The 22,726-nt window shown below is 37.8% G+C and overlaps 1 protein-coding gene across 1 annotated transcript; it reads right to left on the bottom strand.

The window, feature by feature from the left end:
* Positions 1-8,142: 8,142 nt before the first annotated feature.
* On the bottom strand, positions 8,143-20,964 carry LOC140170982 (acid-sensing ion channel 4-B-like). The gene is made up of 7 exons (XM_072194171.1): positions 20,792-20,964; positions 19,623-19,815; positions 15,168-15,533; positions 14,356-14,464; positions 11,234-11,380; positions 10,824-10,883; positions 8,143-8,381 (listed from the first exon to the last, which is right to left on the bottom strand). Exons 1-7 carry the CDS (start codon positions 20,962-20,964, stop codon positions 8,143-8,145), a joined length of 1,287 nt encoding a protein of 428 aa, XP_072050272.1.
* Between the last annotated feature and the right edge of the window lie 1,762 nt (positions 20,965-22,726).

Here is a 22,726-nt window from a genome sequence, read left to right as displayed (position 1 = left end):
TTTGTATCAGGTGCTACCATTGGTGCACACTCTAGAGTTACTGTACAAATTTGGGAGGGCGAGTTAGCGCAGCGGTAATTCCCTCGCTTTGCACCACTGAGGTCCCGGGTTCAACCCCCGGCGCGGCCCAAGGACTCATGTGCACTTGGTTTATCCCGATTCCATGCTCGCTCTCGCAGGTTTTCTCCGGGATCTCCGGTTTCCTCCTGTATCGCAAAAATCGGTGATTAGTTGTTTCGTTATCAAAAACTTCCTTCACCCAATGGAATTTGGGGAGCTGCACAGATAATTGGTGAATGTTACAATCTAAATGCGGATAGGTGTGCGCCGTTCGGCAGCAACCTAGTCGATGCGATCTGATTGTGATGATTCACCATTGCAGCGAAATTACAGCGCTTTGAGTCCTCTAAGATCTGGAGAAAGGCGCTTTATAAATCCAAAATTTATTTATTTAAATTTTCTCTCCCCGATCTTTGATCAAACTATATCATATCTTTTCTTTTAAGAAGACAGACATGAACCTTTTATTTAAATCCACATATCATTCACCGTTTCTTCTTAAATGTACAACAAACACAATGTTTGTGATCTTTTTAAGGTGGAACAACACCCCCTGATTAATTTAAAGACAGCCTTTGTCGCAACTTACCAGCAAACATAAAAACATTTTAAAGACAAATTTAAACTTTATTTAAAGGATGTATAAAGAGTATAAAATCTATTAATATTGATTTCAGGTATATTTGTGACCGTTCACCACAAACCAGCCGTAAAGTCGGCCCGGTCAATTTTGTTTTATTTCGTGTTTAGAAAATATATACCATAAGCTTTAAAATGGTACCGTATATCAATTGACATCAAACGATATCCAGAAGCGGGGTTATGGTTTGTTGAACTTTACCCCTTCAACAAAATGGTACCTTATTTCGGTTCTACACGTGTCTCTTTTTCCACATTGCTGGTAATAAATATCAAACAGTCATAATTGGCGGTCGTTTCAAATCATCCCCAAGTCAACGAGGTTCAGGAATGTCCTCTCATTGTTAAGCGCCTGTCACACTACACCGAATAGGTCTTCCGTACAAGAAACGGGTGGTATTTTAGTAAATCCGTTGTTGTTCGTCAATGATCGTTTTATGTTCTTTTTATGTCCTGCTATTATCCGCGTTTCGTGTTAGGTGATGTTCGTTAAGTCCGTCGGCAAGTTTTGTGCATGCACAAAACTTGAAACGGAGTGTACCGAATACACGTGTTCGGTATTTATCCGATGTGTGTTCGTATGGTGCTGCATATTGCCGGAGTTTGTTCGCTCTCCTTTCGTTCATGTTCGTTCTTTGTTCGTTGCACTCGGCCCGTGTTCGTTGCAAATACGTGTCTGCGGGGCCTTCACCCCAAATATTCTTGCGAACTGGTGATTTTGCCACCGGATAGCACATTTTTGTATTCGGTGATGTACGTTGACCCAGACCGTCTTAGTGTCACACTACACCGGATCGGTCTTCCGTACAAGAAACGGATGGTATTTTAGCAAATCCGTTAGTGTTCGTCAATGATCGTTTTATGTTCTTTATATGTCCTGCTATTATCCGCCAAATGCGTTTCGTGTTAGGTGATCATGGATGGGGGTGGGGGGCACTTTCTGAAGGATGTGGGACGCCATATCAAATTCCCCCAGTACTTTAGTGACTGACAAGTAGAAAAAAGGGAAAGGAAAGAAAAAAAGAAAAGAAAGTGAGAAAAATTGAAGAGAGAAGAGAAGAGAAAAAGTTAAATTGCACGTAATTTAGTAGGCCCATGCATGTAAGTAGTATTGAGGGAGGGGCACTTTCTGAAGGGTAGAGGACGCGATATCAAATTCCTACCAGTTTTAGTGATTGGCAAGAAAGAAAAAAGAAGAGAAAACATGGAAAAGGTTAAATTGTACGTTATTGAGTAGGCCCAGGATAGTAGTAAGCCTAAGTATAGGCCTGTGATTATTATAGACAGTGCTTAAATGTGGTTCCTTGGCCCAAAAGCCTGTGAAAATTACTGCCGGCCAGTCCATATGCAGGGCCCGTGACATTTTGTCACCAAAGTCAGTATTTAAGACGGACTTAGGTCTATTCCTGACTTTAACATATCAATCCATGCATGCTTTACCTGAAATTTTTCAAATCTTCCATTTTTAAAACTAAATTTTTACACAATAGGCCTATAATGTAAATACAGTCCCCATGCAAATGGCTTCAATTGGACCTTCATTTTGAAAAATGGACAAGTCTGTCTTTTTGCTTCTGCTTTGGACATCCACGTGTTATGTTTAAAACAATTGTTTATATTATACAATAATGGTGAAAACTTTTCAATTTCTTCAATTAGGCTTTCGTTTCACCAATTTGCGGCTTTTTCAAACTAAAATAGTATCCAATAATAGTGCTAAAATTGATCCACAAATGGCTTAAATTGGGCCTTCATTGTCCAAAGGTTTCTCACCTCTATTGCCCCCACCCCCGGACGCTGGTTGCCCTGTTATGTAAGATTTGTAGCCCTTTTTGTACTTTTTAGCCCATTTTTGACCATTTTCGTCAAAGTTTTTCCCCTTAAAAATTGTCTTTCCCCACTTTGTCCACCCTATGAAAACGTGCTTGCTACGCCACTGCCTCTGAGGGCCTCAAACCCTCTCAAACACCCTCTCTTCCCCCACTTTTCTGATAGGGTCGACGTCCCTGCTGGTGCCACATGGGACGGATTCGTCGGTCATTTATCGGACGTTGAACGATCGGATATAAGACGCCTGCAGGATTATTAGCGGCCACAACGCATAGAGAGACGAACGAACAAGAATAGGACCCCAAATCCGGTCATTTGTCGGACGTTGAACGATCGTATATAAGACGCCTGCAGGATTATTAGCGGCCACAACGCATAGAGAGACGAACGAGAATCGGACCCCCAAATCCGGTCATTTGTCGGACGTTGAACGATCGTATATAAGACGCCTATAAGAAGCAAACAAAGACTAGAGCTATTTAAGAATTCTATAGACATAGGTAGAAGCTTACTATCTTCTTCAACAATATGATTATTAGATTATTTGCTGGTACTAGCAAAATGAGATACACGTAGCACCAACTTGAGGTACCTGTGAATACGACTTTCATGCAGATTTTACACTGTACCTCAGAATACAATTTGTTATTTGCCAACTTTACGGCTGGTTTGTGGTGGACGTCTATGGCAAGCCAAGGGGTCCAAAAGCGTGGAACTGCTACGCGTAGCTACTTTCTCGTTACGTGCAGCTTATTAACCAATCAGATTCGCGGGTTTAAACACGTGGAACTGATGTAAATATCCTCTCTCACAAATATTACGTTGTTAATTTTTGTAAATGAAAATATCTGTAGTATATCAGCAAAAAATGGTATAGGTGCTATTAAAGTAATATCTGAACAGAATGATGATTGTTCTATATTTAGGGGCTATCATTTTCTTCGGAAGGATCCCAAATATAGGGGGTCATACTTTTTTGGAAAGAAAAATAAGGGGGAGGGGGTCATAAATTGATAATGACAAAATGTAAGGAGCCACAAGATGACTACAGATATTGTGTTTAATGTATTCAAAAAGAGTGATTTCAATACAAGTTTAGCCTGTCTAGGGGGTAAGGTGTATCGGTGGTGGGAGTCGGGGGTCATAACATTTTTGATGCCGAAATAGTGAGGGCCGCAATTTTATTGACGCCGACTTTTGTAAATTTAGGAACCCCCTCCCCGTTCCGAATAAAATGATGACCCATTTTACTCTCTCCATATTTACACAGTGGCATGTGATATCGCTTTCCCTTGCAATATCTTTACACAGCGCTTTACATCAGTAGTAGTTGTTGTTTGACCTTCATATCCCCTGCACCGCTAATACAGCCCGAGTATAAAGTTACTTGCTATTAAACACGGTGTAAACTTGGAAACACTAAATAAATATGCTTTGTGTCATTTTAGCCAGGCATTAGCAACATGTTCTCTTGACACGTGCTGTGATTTGGCCTCCTTACCCGCTCGGTATCTATGCTAATTCCGTTAATTAATTACAAGATAATAATTGTGAAAGAGGATACCTAGCACTATACTACGCGCAGCTAACGACCCAACCACATGATTAAATTTGACTATTTTGATTGGTCAAACAGCTGCTCGTAACGAGAAAGAAGCTACGCGTAGCAGTTCCCCGGGAGCAGTTCCACGCTTTTGGACCCCTTGGCTTGCCATAGACGTCGACGGTCACATTTATTAAAACACTCAAATATCAACCAAAATTGCCTAATTACATGGAAAATTACAACCAAGTTCATAAATATAAAAACAGGGAAAATCTGTTCCAACTGACCGGCGGGGAACCAAAGGATGGATCCAAAAGGATACAACAGTGTCGCACTAGCAATGGATAAAATTAAAAACAGGGAAAATATGACACAACATCCAATGGGGGAGTAACATAAGACATATAAACAAAGTTAAAAAACGTCGGGTTTTTAACTTTGTTTACCTTGTTTATATGTCTTATGTTACTCCCCCATTGGATGTTGTGTCATATTTTCCCTGTTTTTAATTTCAAGTTCATAAAGAAAGACAAGTAATAAAATACATAAAAAGATCCTTGTTGAATTATTGCACAATACATACTCAATGAAATAATATTATAAGTACAATCAAAAACAAAATTCAAATTTTATATAGTTGTAGCTCATACCGTACTCAGCCGCACCAACCCCAACACCATATCACACACACATACACCCCCACCCCCACCCCCACACACCACACGCCGCCCACCCACACCCTCCCATACCCCTACACACCCACCAACATCTACTGATGCACTCCTACTTTTATCATTGCACAAAAACTAAACCTATTAAAATATCAATGTGACGGCATAATAAAAAAAGATAATATGACAATATGATAGAAGAGAGAATTGCACTTGCACTTGAGGACTTGAACTACAATGACAACCAAGCCACACTCAGCCCCCTCCCGTCCAATTCTAGCCGTCAGCAATTTGTGCAATTTATGCAATTTTGAACTTAGATTGTTTTTTCTCATATCCTAGTTGCTTCCAATGATCGCTATTTGTGCAATTTGTGCTATTTGTACAAATTGCACACTTTCTTGCAACTGTAGGCAATTTGTGCAATTGACTGACATAAATGGCACAAATTGCAACACCTATGGCTATTTATGCAATTTGTAAAAATTGCTTACATACGTTGCAAATTGCACACTTTCCTGCAACTGTAGGCTATTCGTGCAATTTACTGACATAAATTCCACAAATTGCAACACCTGTGGCTATTTATGCAATTTGTCCGACATAGATTGCATCAATTGCAACTATCTGTGGCTATTATTATGCAATTTGTGAAAATTGCTTAAGCAACTGGCTATTTGTGCAATTTGTGCTATTTATACAAATTGCACACTTTCTTGCAATTGAAGGCTATTTGTGCAATGACCAATCCTGCGCCTTTATGGCTTTCTCAGGCCATTGAGGATGAATAATCAGTGGCATTGAACCATCTGGAGAAGTTTTCAGATGCATGTGCTCTGGAGGCAAACTCTTTGCAAATCTGCCGTCTACGACAAAGTGGTCAGCGACAACCTATAAAGTGTGCTGAGGCTTGTGGATCAACGTCTAGGTGTCGTGCCTGCAAATCACTATAAATCACTGCGCTTCCCCCCTTTTTTAGGGGCTCAAGATCCAAGAAAACATCCAACATAATGTTAACATCCTAGAAACATCCTAACATGTTATATTAACATAACATCCTTAAAACATCCTAACATAATCCTAAAAACATAATCCTAAAAACATCCCAACACGTGTTATTTAATGTTGGCAAAATATTTTGCAAACATGTTTGTCCAACAATATTTTGCAATAATAGTCTGACAACATCTTGTTGTTATAGTGTTTTTTGTTTCATATAAAGCATTTTTGAAACGTTTCGATGCTCTTTTTTCAAGCCGACATTTACATACTATAAAAGTTTTGACCAAAACCAAACACGTTTATAATATTATAGCGTGGTTTTTTTTAATGTTTCCTTCGTTACGGAATAACGTACGAAAACACGTTGGAGTCGAAATAGAATTAATAATACACTAGTCCTGTTTTTTATCGTTGACATTTCTTGAAGATTAGTATAGCTATGAAATCGACGAATTCTCCCACTGTAATGATACTCATACCGCATAATAAACCCATATAGCCACCAACGTCACCTGAAAAAAAGAAAACGATTATTAAAGAACACTGACACTTGGAAATGGGCACATGGTTGGTACGTCGCTTTTATATCGATCCCCTCAGCATCGGATATACTTAATAACAACAGATAGCGCCATCACTGCACTAAAATAGTTGATAATCATTTTAAGATCATTTGTAGAATGCTTCATATGATCATTTTAGTGGGGTGACTAGGTTGGGATAAATATATCAATTTTTCACGTTTCTACCATGTATAGATACTCACTTTGAAGGCTGCCAGCATCATAAGCTGGTACCTGCTCAATTTCCTGATAGCTCAATTCTTCAAAATATATTTTCAGATTTAGTAGATTGTTTCTGTGGTGGTTAAAATTACAATAATCATTATAATGACATTTGCAAGGCATTTATAGGCTGCGGAATAAGTCTAAAAGAGTGACCTTTGTTGGTTGATACAATTGCTAGTGTTATTAAATCAACCTGCAAAGCAAAATGCATTTCTATCGCAAGTCATTGCATTAAACAACGAAGCTGCGGACTAAGGGATGAAATCAAAACTCGACTGGCAGTTGACCGCTGGTAGCTGCTGGTTACGTCAAATTTCTGTTGTTCTAAACGACTGCCGGTCGAGTTTTCATTTCATCCGTAAGATAAATTACGTAAGATCATTGCACTTTACAGAGAGTCGCTGACCTGCATGACACACATCATAAACCATTTAGCATTATTAAGGGACGCAGTCTGTACAGACGCAGAACCCTAGTCATCCCTGTATATATATATAAACGTCGCAGCCAGGGTCAGCTCCCCGAGGTTCGTACGGGTATACAGGGACAATTAGCTCTCTTTTGCCCGAGAACATAATTATATAATAGACACTGCGGGGGCAACGATTACCTGAATATATGACCATCCACCACAAACCCAGTGTAAAGTCGTTAGTGTTTATTTCGATATGTTCATCAATAAAACGTACATTAATCAATAAAAAACAAAGGAATGTCAAGAGGAAAATGGGCTATTTGGGCACCTACTTTCAAGAATACCGAAATCCCGTAATTTTAAGTTACTTAAGGGAAGTGGTATGAACGTTTGGACAGTATTTATTGTGGGGACATTAGAGCACATCAGACATATCGAATTGCATTCTTAATATGGAGAATGTCCTTCTGATATCAAATAATTTTCATTTTTTGAAAATCACGACATAATACAAATTTTATGACAAATTATAAAAATTTGATATTTTCACATTTTGATATATAACAGTCCTCGAAGTAAATTTTATAAATCTAATGATATATTCTTAAAGTGTATGTAGCTGGGAGGAAAAGCCGACGATCAATTGAAAATTTTGACCTTTCGTATTGAAGATATGGATTTTTTCCCAAAACACCAAAAAAATAGGTCTTTTTGGGAAAAAATCCATATCTTCAATACGAAAGGTCAGAATTTTCAATTGATCCTCCCAGCTACATACACTTTAAGAATATATCATTAGATTTATAAAATTTACTTCGAGGACTGTTATATATCAAAATTTGAAAAATATCAAATTTTAATAATTTGTCATAAAATTTGTATTATATCGTGATTTTCAAAAATGAAAATTATTTGATATCAGAAAGACATGCTTCGTATTCAGAATGCAATTCGATACGTCTGAGGTGTTCTCATGTTTCATAAAAAATACTGTCGAAACGCTCAAAACGCTCATTCCAGATCCCTTAATTTCGGCAATTAATTCACCTGTACAAAACCACCTAAATTTACATCTGTAGCGCTTTAATGAAGTGAATCATTAACGTTCAAGGCATGTAACACGAGTGGTGGAATGCAGTTTAAATCCCGCCAAGCCTGCATTATTTCACATTTCAAGTGGGATGGACCCCGTCAGTTGATGTCTACCATTGAGGTGTAAGAATGCGTGAAATTGGATTCGTCTACACCGGAAGCTCTCATATCTAACCTTGCAAAATCACCCGACATATCTTGAGAGACGTTCAAAGCACGCTCAAAATGTGATGCAATATGAATTGCAGGCCAGTGAGCCATGGATACTCGGCCTTCATAATTGTAGGACGAACACGGCACCTGGCAATCACACTTGATGCCATTGGCTGTGAAATTGGCTGTAATGAAACAGAAATGTAAAATTTTACTTTGATTTCAAGGAGTATTTCGTAATCCTAGCATCCTTTTTTATGACATTTTCAGTAGATATCCTGGAAAAAAGCTTATTTCCAAAATTTCAATTAATTCCGATTTTGCGTTTTCGAGTTACGCATGATCATGTGTATTACACTGCTCTACAGACAATGTGTTGTAATTTCTTCCTGTTGTTCCAGAACGTAAATCAAATTTCACGATATTTTTGCTGAACAAATTAATCTGCAAGAAATCATTTGTACATACACATTATGTAGCGGTTTCCAGTGGTATAAAAATCTCAACTTTTTTGAGAAAAGTGATGATGCTGTGGATAACGAAATGCCCTTTTAACTCTCTTCACGCGGGTGTCGACTGCAGACGACAAGTTTCAATTTTTTTTTAAATTCAAAAATTTCAGAAATGTAAATTTTCATGACCATATTTGGAATCAGCATGCAAAATGCATTAAAATGAGTACAAACAAGCCTAGTATTGATTCAGTAGTTCTTAAGGGATCTAAAATGAGCGTTTATTGCGTTTCGACAGTATCTTTTGTGGGCCATGAGAGCACCTCAGACCTATCGAATTGCATTCTGAATACGAAGCATGTCTTTCTGATATCAAATAATTTTAATTTTTTTGAAAATCACAATATAATACAAATTTTATGACAAATTATAAAAATTGGATATTTTTCAAATTTTTGATATATAACAGTCCTCGAAGTAAATTCTATAAATCTAATGACACATTCTTAAAGTGTATGTAGCAGGGAGGAAAAGCCGACGATCAATTGAAAATTTTGACCTTTCATATTGAAGATATGGATTTTTTTCCCAAAAGACCTAATTTTTTGTTGGTGTTTTGGGAAAAAAAATCCATATTTTTAATGCGAAAGGTCAAAATGTTCAATTGATCGTCGGCTTTTCATCCCACCTACATACACTTTAAGTATAAATCATCAGATTTATAAAGTTTACTTCAAGTACTGTTAAATATCAAAAATATCAATTTTTAATGATTTGCCATAAAATGTGTATTAAATTGCGAATTTCAAAAATCAAAATTATTTGATATCAGAATGACATTCTTCGTATTCAGAATGCAATTCGATATGTCTGATGTGCTCTAATGTCCCAAAATAAATACTGTCCAAACGTTCATACCCCAGCCCTTAAGATAGCTCTTGATATTTTGAGAAAATATTTCAAAACTTGAACTTTTTCCATTGAAGCGCATAGCTAGCATGCAGAGCATTAAGATCTTGGAGGAGAACAAAATATCCTTTTCTTCATATTCTTGAGAAGCAATATGATGGTGCTTAGGACATCAGAAGGCAAAATGTGCTTATCTAATAACTCTTATTATCCGGAGTTGCTCTGAGACACGTTTATCATATTATTATACCACACAAAATAATATAGTTATACGCTTGTTGTGATTATGGCATAGCCCCACTCATTGAGCAATATCTTGCATCGTCCTATACACTATTTTTTACGGTGGTTTAGATACTTTTATGCCATCAAGACTCATTTATACCAGACAGCAGGCTCCTTTCATGGGTGTGATATCCTTTTTGGTGGCATAGAGAATAGTTGAAAGCATCTTATTTCACACTATGCCTATCTACTAGACCTCGGAATACGCTGGCGAAGTTACGTAATTAATCGGATTAATTACCATAGCAATAGGTGAAAACAATTTTGAACATATCGCGCTGCACTACAAGCAGGTTACACTCATCACCTGTGTATGTCTGCAATCATAGATTGAATACAATACTGGTCTTTTCAAAGATACTAATCTTACAGGTGCAAGTAATCAGCATGATATGGTTCAATGAAGAGGTACCTCGTGAACGTATCAGTGCGGCGCGGTATATTCAAAAATTGTTTTCACCTATTGCTATGGTAGTTAATCCGATTATTACGTAACTTCGCCAGCGTATAGAGAGTTCCCGTGTTTTCAAGCGGAACGGACTACAATAGTGTTTATAACGTGATTCGCACCGCCGTATTCCTCATTCCTTTGATTTGGTCAATGACCCTATTGGTGCTACATTCTACAAAATAACATTTGCTAATTATTGCGCGAGTGTTGGTATTCTGAAAATTGTAAACGGAGTTTAGGTTTCCCTCCAAGATGGCGGGTAACCCAAAACACGGGAACTCTCTATTGTATTTCATGGATAGTGGCGTTATAGGTTTCAGTGACAAAAATGCACGTCTTCGTTTTAACCCTGAAGTTCTGCTCTATTGGCGACTGCTCTTATGATATCCAGCTCGCAGTAGACGTTGCTCGTACACATCCAACTTCCAGTTGCGGTACGACATACCCGTAAAGGTTCACCTAATGGCGATATGGGCTCCCTTAACAAAGGTTTAATTTAAGGTAAAGCCTACAAGACGTGAATTAGTTACCTTCTGCAGAATAGATGCAGGTTGTTAGTTCATGAGGTAAACACACCTCCACGTCATCTCCTGATGAAACAATGAAAGGATGATAAACGTTAACATCAAAAACAACACATCAGCAAATATTCTACACTTGTCAGTAATATGATGATAAAACAAACACTTAAATTTATTTCAGCTAATATAACGTCAAGAGCATATCTAGCTTGCAAAGGCGTCAATGTTGTTAATATTCTGATGCACAACAATGTAATGGTGGGTCAGGAAGGGTCTATCATCATGTTCTGGGTAGATTTGAATGAAACTGCAGACGTCGATCTTGCATCTTGATTGATCTAAACTAATTTAAGCTAAGAGCAATGGCTTGTGGGATACTTTTAATATCTTCTTTGAGCACGTCGACTGCACGATCTTACCTTGGTATCGGATATCTTTACAACCGCACATTTTTTGACGTAAGCAATTTTGCATTCGTATCTGCAAAGAGGCACTGTGTATTGTTTGGAATAGAGTAGGGATCTCATTGTACAATTTGTACGATATGGATTCGGTAAATTGGTGATCTGTACATTAAGTAAAAGATATATTTGATGCAATTAGATATGTGATAAAGGTCGAGTCAGAAGTGAAAATGTTTGGAAGGACTTTTTGTAGTTCTACCTTATGGCTGTTTTACACTATTTAGGTATTTTGATTAACACCTATTTATACGCACCGTGTAAATTATTAATCTATTTAAAGCTAATAATATGTCATATCTGAGCAAAGGTTGTGTGATTGCACTTCGGCATCTGTATCGACCGATCGGATAAAGAGAAAACCACTGAAAACTTTTTTTAAAAAGCGCATAAACCACAACATGCAGGCAAAGTAACACGTAGAAAAACTACTACAACAACAACAACAACAAAACAACAACAACAACAACAACAACAATATCTTGAGGTCAAGAGCAACAACGAAATAATAATAAACTATAATAACTAATAGTACAATAACAAAGCATTACCAGCAACAACTTGACCCAAAGGCTAACAGTAAAATTATTCACTTGATTGTTGGGAGTGGCCTTCTTTTACTTGTTCTTTGTCTTCAAATCTGTTTCCATAAAGGCCAGCGCAGAAGCCACAACAGCCAAACAACAGGAAAAGTAACAGCTACAAAAACAACAACAACAACAACAACAACTTGATGTTAAGAGCAACAACGAAATAATATTAAACTACAGACTTGACATTTAATATGGAATATTTTTTGCAAAGTTCCAAGACTGGTCTGGGCGGAGTCTACATAGACCGCACGGGCTAAATATTAATATGGGTGTGTCGGGAGATGGTGTAAATAATTGTTTGATAGAAAATGTGCTTTCGATATGTTTACATTATGGTGCTCATAATGTAGCGAATTTGCCTAAAATGGCGGATTTAGGAAGGCTGAATTTGAGCTTTGTGGGGAACACAATTTCGGACTCTATGCAACGTGGTTCTGTTATTATCAAATTTATAGGGGTTTGAGGTGATATTTCTTAAACTTCGTCAGCAACTGGCATTCATCACAGCTGAAATACACTACAATGTACCAAGTTTTTGAACAGGGGAGGAGCTTAAAAATAGGGCTCTTAAAAGCTGTACGTACTCAGAAAGTTTGAATGGCCCCTGGGGTCAAATGTAATAAACGTACGGTACAAAAACAACTGTGCGGATTCCTAGTTGTCCAATGAATTGACACTGTTACAATTTTCTGAGTGCATACCACTTTATAGAGCCATATTTTTTAAAGCTCCTCCTACTTTCCAAACTGGTAGATCACAGGTGAATTTCAGTTCTGACGAACACTTATTGGTATTTAGGTTCAATAAAATTGCCTCAAACCTCAATAAATTTGATAATATCAGAATAATGTTGCTCAAATTCAGAAATTTTACCCCAACAAAATTCAAATTCAGTCTCCTTAAATCCGCCATTTTAGGCTAACTTACTACATTATGAGCGCCATAATGTAAACTAATGGAAAGCACATTTTCTGTCAAACAATTATTTTACACTATCTCCTGGCACACCCCAATTAATATTTAGCCCGTGACGTTTATGCAGACCTCTACCAGACCAGTCTCGGAATTTTGCGAAAAAGTATTCCATATTAAATATCAAGTCTGTATAATAACAAATATTTCAATTTAAAAGTATTACCAGCTAACCAGCAACAACTTGATCCGAAGGTTGACAATAAAATTATTCCCTTGATTGTTGGGAGTGGCCTTCTTTTACTTGTTCTTTGTCATCAAATCTGTTTCTCACTTCTCTTTCCATAAAGGCCAGCGCAGAAACCACAGCAGCCAAACAACAGGAAAAGTAACAGCTACAAAAACTACAACAACAACAACATCTTGTTCTCAAGAGCAACAACGAAATAATAATAAACTATAATTAAAGATAGAGATAAAAACAATTTATCGCGTCTGATGTCACTGTCAATTACGATCCTTGATTGGTTTACACAGGTTAATCAGCGCGTAAAGGAAGAATCGATCTATCTGGTGCTGATCGGAGAAAAGGAATAGCAGCAAATGGCGAAAAATTACGTACTTTTATAAGGCAAAAAGCAGCTTTTCTAGGCATTGTCGACATGGTGCCTTCACCAAACAAAGTTTCCTACTATAAAGACCTACGTTTGAGATGGTTTGCATGTCGAAAGGTGCAAAATTAACAATAAGGCGCCCGGTTATAAATCCGCGTTCAGCAAGTCGTCATCACGACACTTGTAAACAAACCGTGCTCGAGTTTGATTGACAGGTGACGTCAGACGCGATAAATTGTCTTTATCTTTGTCTTTCATTATATTACAAAGCATAACCAGCAACAACTTGATCTAAAGGTTGACAGAAAAGTTGTTCACTTGATTGTTGGGAGTGACCTTCATTTATTTGTTCTTTGTCTTCAAATCTGGATTTCACTTATCTTTCCATATACAGTCCCAGAAGAACGCCAAATATGGATTAAAAGACCTTTGACCTTGGATGTACAACAGCATGTTATGATCTAATGGGAAACTGTGCACATCAACAATCACCATTTCTATCAAAAAGGCAACGGCCGATATAATTTGAAACCACATAAATTACTAGAGTTGGATTTGGACCAAGCTTTAGAATATCGACTGTTGCGTTTTGAAATAAAACAAACCAGAAATTTATCACCCATTGTAAAAGATATGGCACATGTACCGAATACATGTACATACATTGGCTGACCTTGTGGAGTTCCTGGCCCAGCTATGCTAACCACATAAAGGAGATTATACGATTAACCTAGTGCAGCTATTGTCATAGCAGGGTATTATTATGTAATACTCCTGATCCATATTTGGCACTCTCTTGGACTGATATAGGCTAGCATGCTTGAGTATGCTTTTTATCCTGGCTTGCGCAATTTGTGTGAGTGTGGTCCCATCAGAACCCAAGTGTATCCACACGGAGCGGCAGTTAAACAAACAAACAAACAAACAACTTCAGCAGTTATAACAAGACAACAACACCAACAACAATTTACCGAGTTATATCTGACGCTAACAGATGTCTGAAACCCAGGTGCAACAGAGAAACCAAGCTCCTTGACCAAAGGGTGCTGACCTTGTGGATGAAGTAAAACCTTTAAAAAAACAAACAAATAAAATAAAAATCGATCTTTATTGCCTAGTTAGTAGTTACATCAGCAACATTATCTTCTATTTTCAATGTAGCCTCCAACAAGCCCCTCTCGATATTATCATTATGAAAATGTTTGATTTCAGATTTTCATATCATAAAACATTGATTTCATCAACAATGACTTTACTTGCTGCAGCTGTAATGCGCCATTCAGTTTGAAGAAAGTTACCAGAATCGCTCTTAATCAGCTGAAAGTTAAATTAGGCTAATCATTAGGTAGGCCTATACTTATGTATAAAAACCTGAATTTCCTATGTGTTAGGTTCATACCGTCTGCGCCGCCCTCCAGAACATGCAAGTCTAATCATCTTCATGAATATTATGTGCCTTTTTCCTGCCATCCATTGCCAAATATTATTTTAAAAAATGGGACAAACCTGGGTTCAAAAGCCGGGGTGCCCATCTGTCATTCGAAGCGACTTGGGTCAGACTCCTCCATATTGGTCCAATGATGCTGCGGTGGGGGGGTCGCCACATCTTCTCTACAGCGAATCTGTTACGTTCACAGTATTGAATAAAGCAAGTACATTTGTACACATGGGTGGGAAAATGCAATATAGGGGTGAAGAGCCTTGCCTAAGCATACTAAGTGCACAACACGTTGACGCCGCATGGATTCGGACCCATTACATGATTATAATTACCTTAAAACCTATGCCTGCATTTTCCCCATATGTATATTCATTTTGTTCAACGTTGAGTGTCAATGATAACCCATTGACACTACCAGGTTCTGTCACTTGCAGAGCATTCATCGGGTCGTTGTTAAATGTATAGCATACGCCCCAATCAGTTAAAATCTGTGTAAAGTTAGCTGCCGTACACTTTACTACATTGCGCCATCGACAGTTCAATAACATATCTTCAATACGATGTGCAGCAAGTTTGGCAAACTCTTCCATATCCTGAGGAAGACCTTGTTGGATCTCATCAGTCCAATTAGCAGTATCGTTTGGATCTGACGTCAATGGATCACCATAAAACATACTGAAGGCCATGGCCATAATTGCCTGCGTATGGAAAGGAAAAATGCTTTTGTTTAATTATTATAATATTGATTAAAGGTGTTGTGATGATTATTTTGGCCCAAATTAATATTTTCCTACCATTAAATATTTGCCATGCAAGCTGGAGTGATATTCGTATCCCCGCACATCTACGACGTTTTGTTTCATCTATTGTTGTTATTGCCCATGGTAGTAAGAATGGAAAATAGCTATATCTTGGATCTATAGGTTGCTATTTAACACACCTCACCCCACCCACATGGACACTCTGCGTGACACACATTCACATTCACCCCACACCACACCATCTTGGGTGTACCCCCGCGAATACAAGCTTCAACTGTTAATACTGATTTGCTATAGAAAAAAAAAACATTCACGAAAGAGATTTGAGATCATTTTCTACTGAAATCAAATAATTTGATTAAAATCTGTTCTTATTTTATGTACTTCGTGCTAATATAAGTAATACTTGTGTCAAACATATTTCACCGATGAGAAAGAAAAGCATCTAAATTAACAATAGACATATTTGAATTAAATGTTAAAACTCAATATATTCGGAGTTCACAAAAGTATTATTGCTGACTCTGTTTCCGAGGAAAACGATCTTATGAAATTTCCTTTCTTATTTCATTTCATGAACACCACAGCGGGTGTGAAACACCATTAATTCAACAAACATAAAAACAATGACGGGGCAAACAATGAATGCAATTCATTCCAAGTTTGTCAACAATAAGCAATTTCATAAACGCTTATTCTTAACTGAAGTCAATATTCGTGTCTCATTAATCTATAAGCATGCACTGATTTAATGTACCTAATTACATTAGTTTTGTTGTGCAAATATTACCCAGGTAAAGAAATGGAAAAACATTTAGAATGAACAGCTTCAAATTAACAAGACTCTATTACTAGTCCAGTCAAAGTGGGTTTTGACTCGCCACTAAATTGCAACAGAATTATTTTCACTGCTATTTCATTTCAGATGTCCCCTGAGCAGCATACAAAAAGCATACTAAAATATTCTTAGTTTGAAAGGTCATACAAGGGTCAAGTTTTAAAAAGTGCTCCAATCATTTTAAAAAAGGTCAAAGGTCACAATGTTGTGTTCCACAGGTGTGAACAATAAACATTGTCTGGTGTTAACCAAAATGGTCTCAAATTGTTCGTCTTGCAAACATAATTCAAAAACTATTTGCACTGTTTAGGAAAAAAGTTGTCAATAGAGTTCAATGGTCATTGACCTCTTTTACCCTACTACGTAGGTAACAAAATATCCAAATTATGGTAAACTATTCTTAATTAGGAGTGTTTTTTAAGAAAGAACAAATTGAAGAACAAATTGAGATACTAGGCCCAAGTATCAACAAAAAACATCAAGGCCACAGGGCCAGTGACGACGACTAAACACTCCAGGTGTGACCCCAATATAAGGGCCCCGCAGGGCAAGAAAGCAAGAATAACCTCTGGTTCGGGAACCGCTCTAGTCCAACAGACGGCGCTATTTATGCTATATATTCAGTGCAATATAGACTGAATATCGAATGTGATTATTAAAGTGCGATATAGACTGAATATTAGAGAGACCAGAATGCCTGGCTACCCACAATTCCCGGGCGTATGAAATTTCGCTAACCACAAATCACGATTTTTTTTCCGGAAATACATCGATTTGAACATCAAATTTTAGCATGGTAATGAGAAAAATATGATCTATTATAAGATACCAAAATTTCATCAATAATGAGAAAAATTTGGGCGGGGGAGGGGGAGGCTTTCGATCGGGTTACGGATCTTTAATCGCATATTTGGCATTTTAGCCTAAAAAGTGCCAAATTGTGTTCTATTCGCGCGAATTTGTTCCACAAATTTAGTATTTGACATTCATAGAATTGTCGCTTCTGTCGCATCCGTTTTTAATGGCGCAGAATCACTCTTGTGCAAACTGCATTCTAATTCATTTTAAGAGTACATTTTGAATGTTTGATAAGTAATTAAAAGCAATCTTAGTAACACATTAGTTATTAGGTGAGTTTAGATGTATTCCACTATCAGAATATAATTTTAACATAGGAGTGTTAGGAGAAACCATTGTCAGAGAAAGCTAGCCTAGATGTATTATTCTTATCTAAATGTACAAATAAAATCACACACAATTATCATCACCTCGTCGACATTCATTTGATCAGTGATCAATACTTTGTCATGTAACAAATTGGAACAATATGTGAAGGCAATTGATCATTCTCGTTATTTTATCGATTTGTTTGACTTCGAGTTCAAACTGATGCTAATGGGAATTCAATAGACAAGCAAACAACCGGGGGCTAGGGGACGGGAGAAAAGAAGGAATGAAATTTGGCCGAAATCGGTACAAAACTAAGAAAATTACAGTGTGACCATACTGCAGTTACTGTCCATGTTCTCATACACACTACACAATGCTCTCACCATTGACGTATGACCTCTACAAACAGTGTATGTTAGAGGTATATAGGGCATTGTCTAGTTAACGTCACTGTGTGAAAACTAACCGGCCAATATTTTTGTACTCTCTCCGATTGATTGGCAAGTGACATATTTAGGCATAAGTGCAGCCCACCATTTAATGTGGAAGATGGACTATAGACTTTATCGATTGATTTTGCTGGAGTAATTTCATGTTAACCAGGTTTAAGTACTGTAAAAGTCGAATCATGTTTGCTGTGCAGCATAACTGCACTATGCAATAAAGATTTCTTCTTCTTATTGCATCAACTGTGTGTGGTGGTGGTAGAATTAGTTTTGACCAGGGCCGCGACGTGGACGCTTCTACCATAGCCCCACAATAAACGCAATAAAACATAAATTACGCGTGACGCATCCTTTTTTCCCTTGAAAAAGTCACACCTAAAATAAAGCTGACACACAGGAGGAATGGTATGGGTTCGAGATCCCAAGGTTTGATCCCAATGGGTGTAATTCAGCCCCATGTGAATGATTTTTCTCGGGCGGGGCAAAACGCCCAAGAATTTTGTTTTGATATATTATTGGCCTTATCTCAAGAAACAGTCCCTCTACATTTATACCACATCCACATAGAAATACCATTGTGTAATGCTTTCCCCTGTGTAGATACTGCTGAGAGATGAGCACATTCACAATCACTCATCCCACGCACCCACCACACATGCATAGAAAAATCGGCAATAAGCAGTTTCGGCGCCACGGGGCAGGGGGAAATGCCCCCAGTCAGACTCAGAACTCTTTCCCACAGTTTCCTCTTGTAAAAACTCAGAATAACGAAAATATTTACTTTTTTTTTGGCAATTTTGGCCCAAATTTGTTGAACCCCCAATTCACTTCCCCCTGCCCCACCGAGAACAATTCCTGGCGCCGCCACTGGCGATTTTATACGTGTCGTGTTGGTGTAACACAATTAATGAAGGAGTCTTGTTCATATGAATGTAAATCTGAATGTATTATCTGTTAATCTACCGTTAAAACTCGATAGTTAGCATAATGTGCTTACTATCGAAGGCTTTTAAAACATGCAAACATGAAGAGCCCCATCCACAAAAGTGTAAAGGGTTTTGCGCAAATCATCGATACAAATAGTTATACGAACAAGTAAACCCTGCAAATCTGTGTCTCGACCCTATTAGCTCAGTTGGTAAAGCGCCGGACTTTGGTACAATTTCATGTTTTTAAAAACGCTCGACAGTAAGCACATATGCTAACTATCGATTATTCGCTATAGACGAATCCAACGAGGCAAGTCATAGTCAGGATTTGGTCGGACATTATTGGGTCCCCGCAGCACCTAACCGGTGTTGTGACTGCCCAATTGGGTGGATTAAAGCCGCTTAAAATTCGATGTTAGATTCTTTTGTGTTGTAAACTGTCATCATTCTTTTGTCTACGTGTAACACGGGTGATAGAATGCATACCCTTCAAGGCCGCATCATTTCACATTTTAGGTGAAATAGCTGGGTCCCCGTCGCGGCTATGGCTGCCATTGAGGTGCATGAATGCGTGAAATTGGATTCGTCTATGTGATTTTCTTGGGTCCGCATATTAAACTTAATGCTAGTTTACAATACATACTTGATCTGACGTGACATAAGATGCTCTGAATTGATTATAATTGCAGATAGTGACAGCTGGGAAGGTAATGTTGTTGACGTGGTTCATCGTTATTACAGAAGATATAGGGTGCTCGAAGTACTTCTTGAAACTGTCACTGAGGCTAAAACAAAGCCACACACCAAGACCAATGAGAATTAAAAGCCATAATAATCTGAAATATAAACATAAATGTCTTGACATAATACATTTTTTCTTCTTTTGATTTTGTATAAGTATATTCCAAGTTATAATTGGACATTATCTTGTGCATTGTTTTAGGCTTTCGTGCAAGTTGTTGTTTTGTTTGGGTCATTTGTTATTATATACCTTGATTTTGTATGTATAAACACAGACCCTAGACAGTTCTTTCTAGAGCCTGTGATGCAAAACCACTGTGTTGTCACCGTGTCAATTACCATAAAACTGTAAGAACAATCCCGGTTTATCTCACCGACTTTATACGTCTGTTTTTTGCTCTTGGATTTTTAGATTTTCTGTAACCAGTTGCGCTCTGAGTCCGAGTTATTTTTGAAGTACACATTCAAATTGTATTATATAACTCATACTTCTTGTCATGTGATTGGCCAATTACTAATGATTATTTCTGCTATTCTTAGCGGCCAGCTGCAAAAGGACTATTGCACTCCGCACGGGTGCAATAGTCATTTTTCCATTGCACTGACGCGGAGCTACCATAGCAACACTGACAGACGCGCGAGCGTATAGCGAGAAGTTTCCACCTGGACTCGCCAATTATAGGTGCGGGTGTTGCTTCTAAAATAAATATATTTTTTTTATTTTGTTTTAATGATGATTTATTAAATTTAGTGGAAGAAAAAGAACTTTTGTATAAGACAAATATTGAATGTTTTTATTCGTTTAATGGAAAGAATATTACCATTCGGTGATATATAAATTGTTCCTTTCAACTCGGCAAAGGCTCGTTGAATGGGACAGTCCATATTTTAACGGAAATATTCTTACCATTGAACTCATAAACATTCAATATTTGTATACTATATTTACGCATTAAGAATCTGGTTCATATTTCGGAAATAAAAAAAATCTAAAATTTTGGAACTTCAGATGAAAAGCATTGAATATAGACAAGACAAACCTATAAAACAATCATGAAAGTACAAACCTACCTTCTTAGAATATGCATTTCTGAATCAGCCACATATCTAAGGCCATGAAGAGTTGTATTTCCTCCAAATTCCTTGAATTCCAACTTGTAGTTCGTCTTTGCTTTACTACGGTCACCGTTAGTATTATCCATCCTGGTTTGGTCATCTTCTGACATCGGATAGACCTTTGTCATGTTTGTGTTCAAAACGGTCCCATTGTCATTTTGCGTCATTTCTAATTTACCCTCACTGTATCTGCTTTTAAAAAAACCAGCTGAAGCTATTTTGTGAAAATTCTCAAGTCATGGGAATCGTCAACGAAAGAATGAAGTAATTCTCGTCAACCAGATTAATTCAACATATCTTGGAGCAACCAAAGTTGCGGTCAGTACCACTGACCATCAGTTTTGATGTGCACTAACCATCAGCTTGTTTGTGCACTGACCACCAGCATGGTTGTGATGTTAATAAAAGACCCTTTAAAAGGGTTTACTATTTAAATGTTGGTAATTGTGTTGATCCAAGGATTGGTAAATGGTAGAGTGGTTGATTTACTAACTACCATATTAGATGAATATTTATTTATTTATAACATTCGGCTGAAGCCAGGCTAAGCCCAATAGTGCTCAGAGTCAGTGGCTACTAAATTTAAGGGATGCCATCCGGATGTGACGGGACAGGGATATGAGAAGAGGTCTGATTTTAGATGCAGGAGGAAAAACGGAGCACCCGGAGAAAAACCTGCGAGGAAGAGCATGGATCTGCAACCAAACTCACATGTGGCACCGCAGGGAATTGAACCCCGGCTACAGTGGTGAGAAGCGAGTGAGAAGACCACTACACTAACCCGCCCAACAATTTTGAATAGATCGCCCTGCAATACAAGCAGGTTACACTCATCACCTGTGTATGTATGCAATCATTGATTGAATACAGTAATAGCGCTCTTTTCAAAGATGCTAATCTCACAGGTGCATTTCTTTGACATCTATGGTTCAATGCATAGGTACCGCGTGAACGTTGTAGTGCAGGGCGATCTATTCAAAAATTGTATTCATCTATTGCTATGGTAGTTAATCCGATTATTACGTCACTTCGACAGCGAATAGGGACAGAAGCAGTCACGTGTTGAATTTAATGTTTAGATTCCGTAGTGTCAGGGGTAGCACAACATTAACGGTTTTTGTTTTAGCCACGCAAACCTATGGCGACTTTGGTTGGCTTGCTCTCAACAAAGTGAGGCAAGGTATTGATCGGTTATGAATAATTCACCTCAACTTTTACTCGGCCCCTGTGATTTAGGTCACCACATACACGTATTGTGGATCGTACCTGTTGAAGAGAGTAAAAACGTCCTCTATAATGGTCACGACAGGCGGAAATGGGGTCAACTACTATGATCCCGTCATGCAGCAGTGATTGTTTTTCCAAGAATCGTCGGCCGTATCACATACTGACGTATTCGACGTATTCGACATTTTTAACATTTTTGAGAAAATTGGTATATTAGTTTGTTATGTTCTACTCTATATATTCACCACAACCCATGCTTCAAAGTGGCTTAATTAGTAAGATATTAATTAATCTAATTATGTCGTATTTACAAAACCTTGCAACGTCTGCATCACATAACGACGTATTTGCCGATCACCTATACTGCGCAAGCCCTGTATATCGTATCTACAATTTGAAGAATTTGCCGTTTCAACATACTGACGTATTTGCGCTACTTATTTGCGCGACTCTGTCATTGCACGGCAAAATTGCTGTTTTGTCCTTTTCACATACTGAAGTATTTGCGCAACTGTTTCACATACTGACGTATTTGCGCGACGTATTTGTCATTTGAACGGCGAAATTGACATTAGTCCTTTTCGCATAGTGACGTATTTTATTTCTTATTGATTTTTTTGACGTTTGATGTTATGCTTTGATGGTGATAAGTGAATTATATTG

Source organism: Amphiura filiformis, chromosome 15 (assembly GCF_039555335.1).
Source record: "Amphiura filiformis chromosome 15, Afil_fr2py, whole genome shotgun sequence".
NCBI classification, from domain to species: domain Eukaryota; kingdom Metazoa; phylum Echinodermata; class Ophiuroidea; order Amphilepidida; family Amphiuridae; genus Amphiura; species Amphiura filiformis.
Note: the sequence above shows the minus strand (reverse complement) of the source record. Positions and strands in the feature narration are given on the sequence as shown.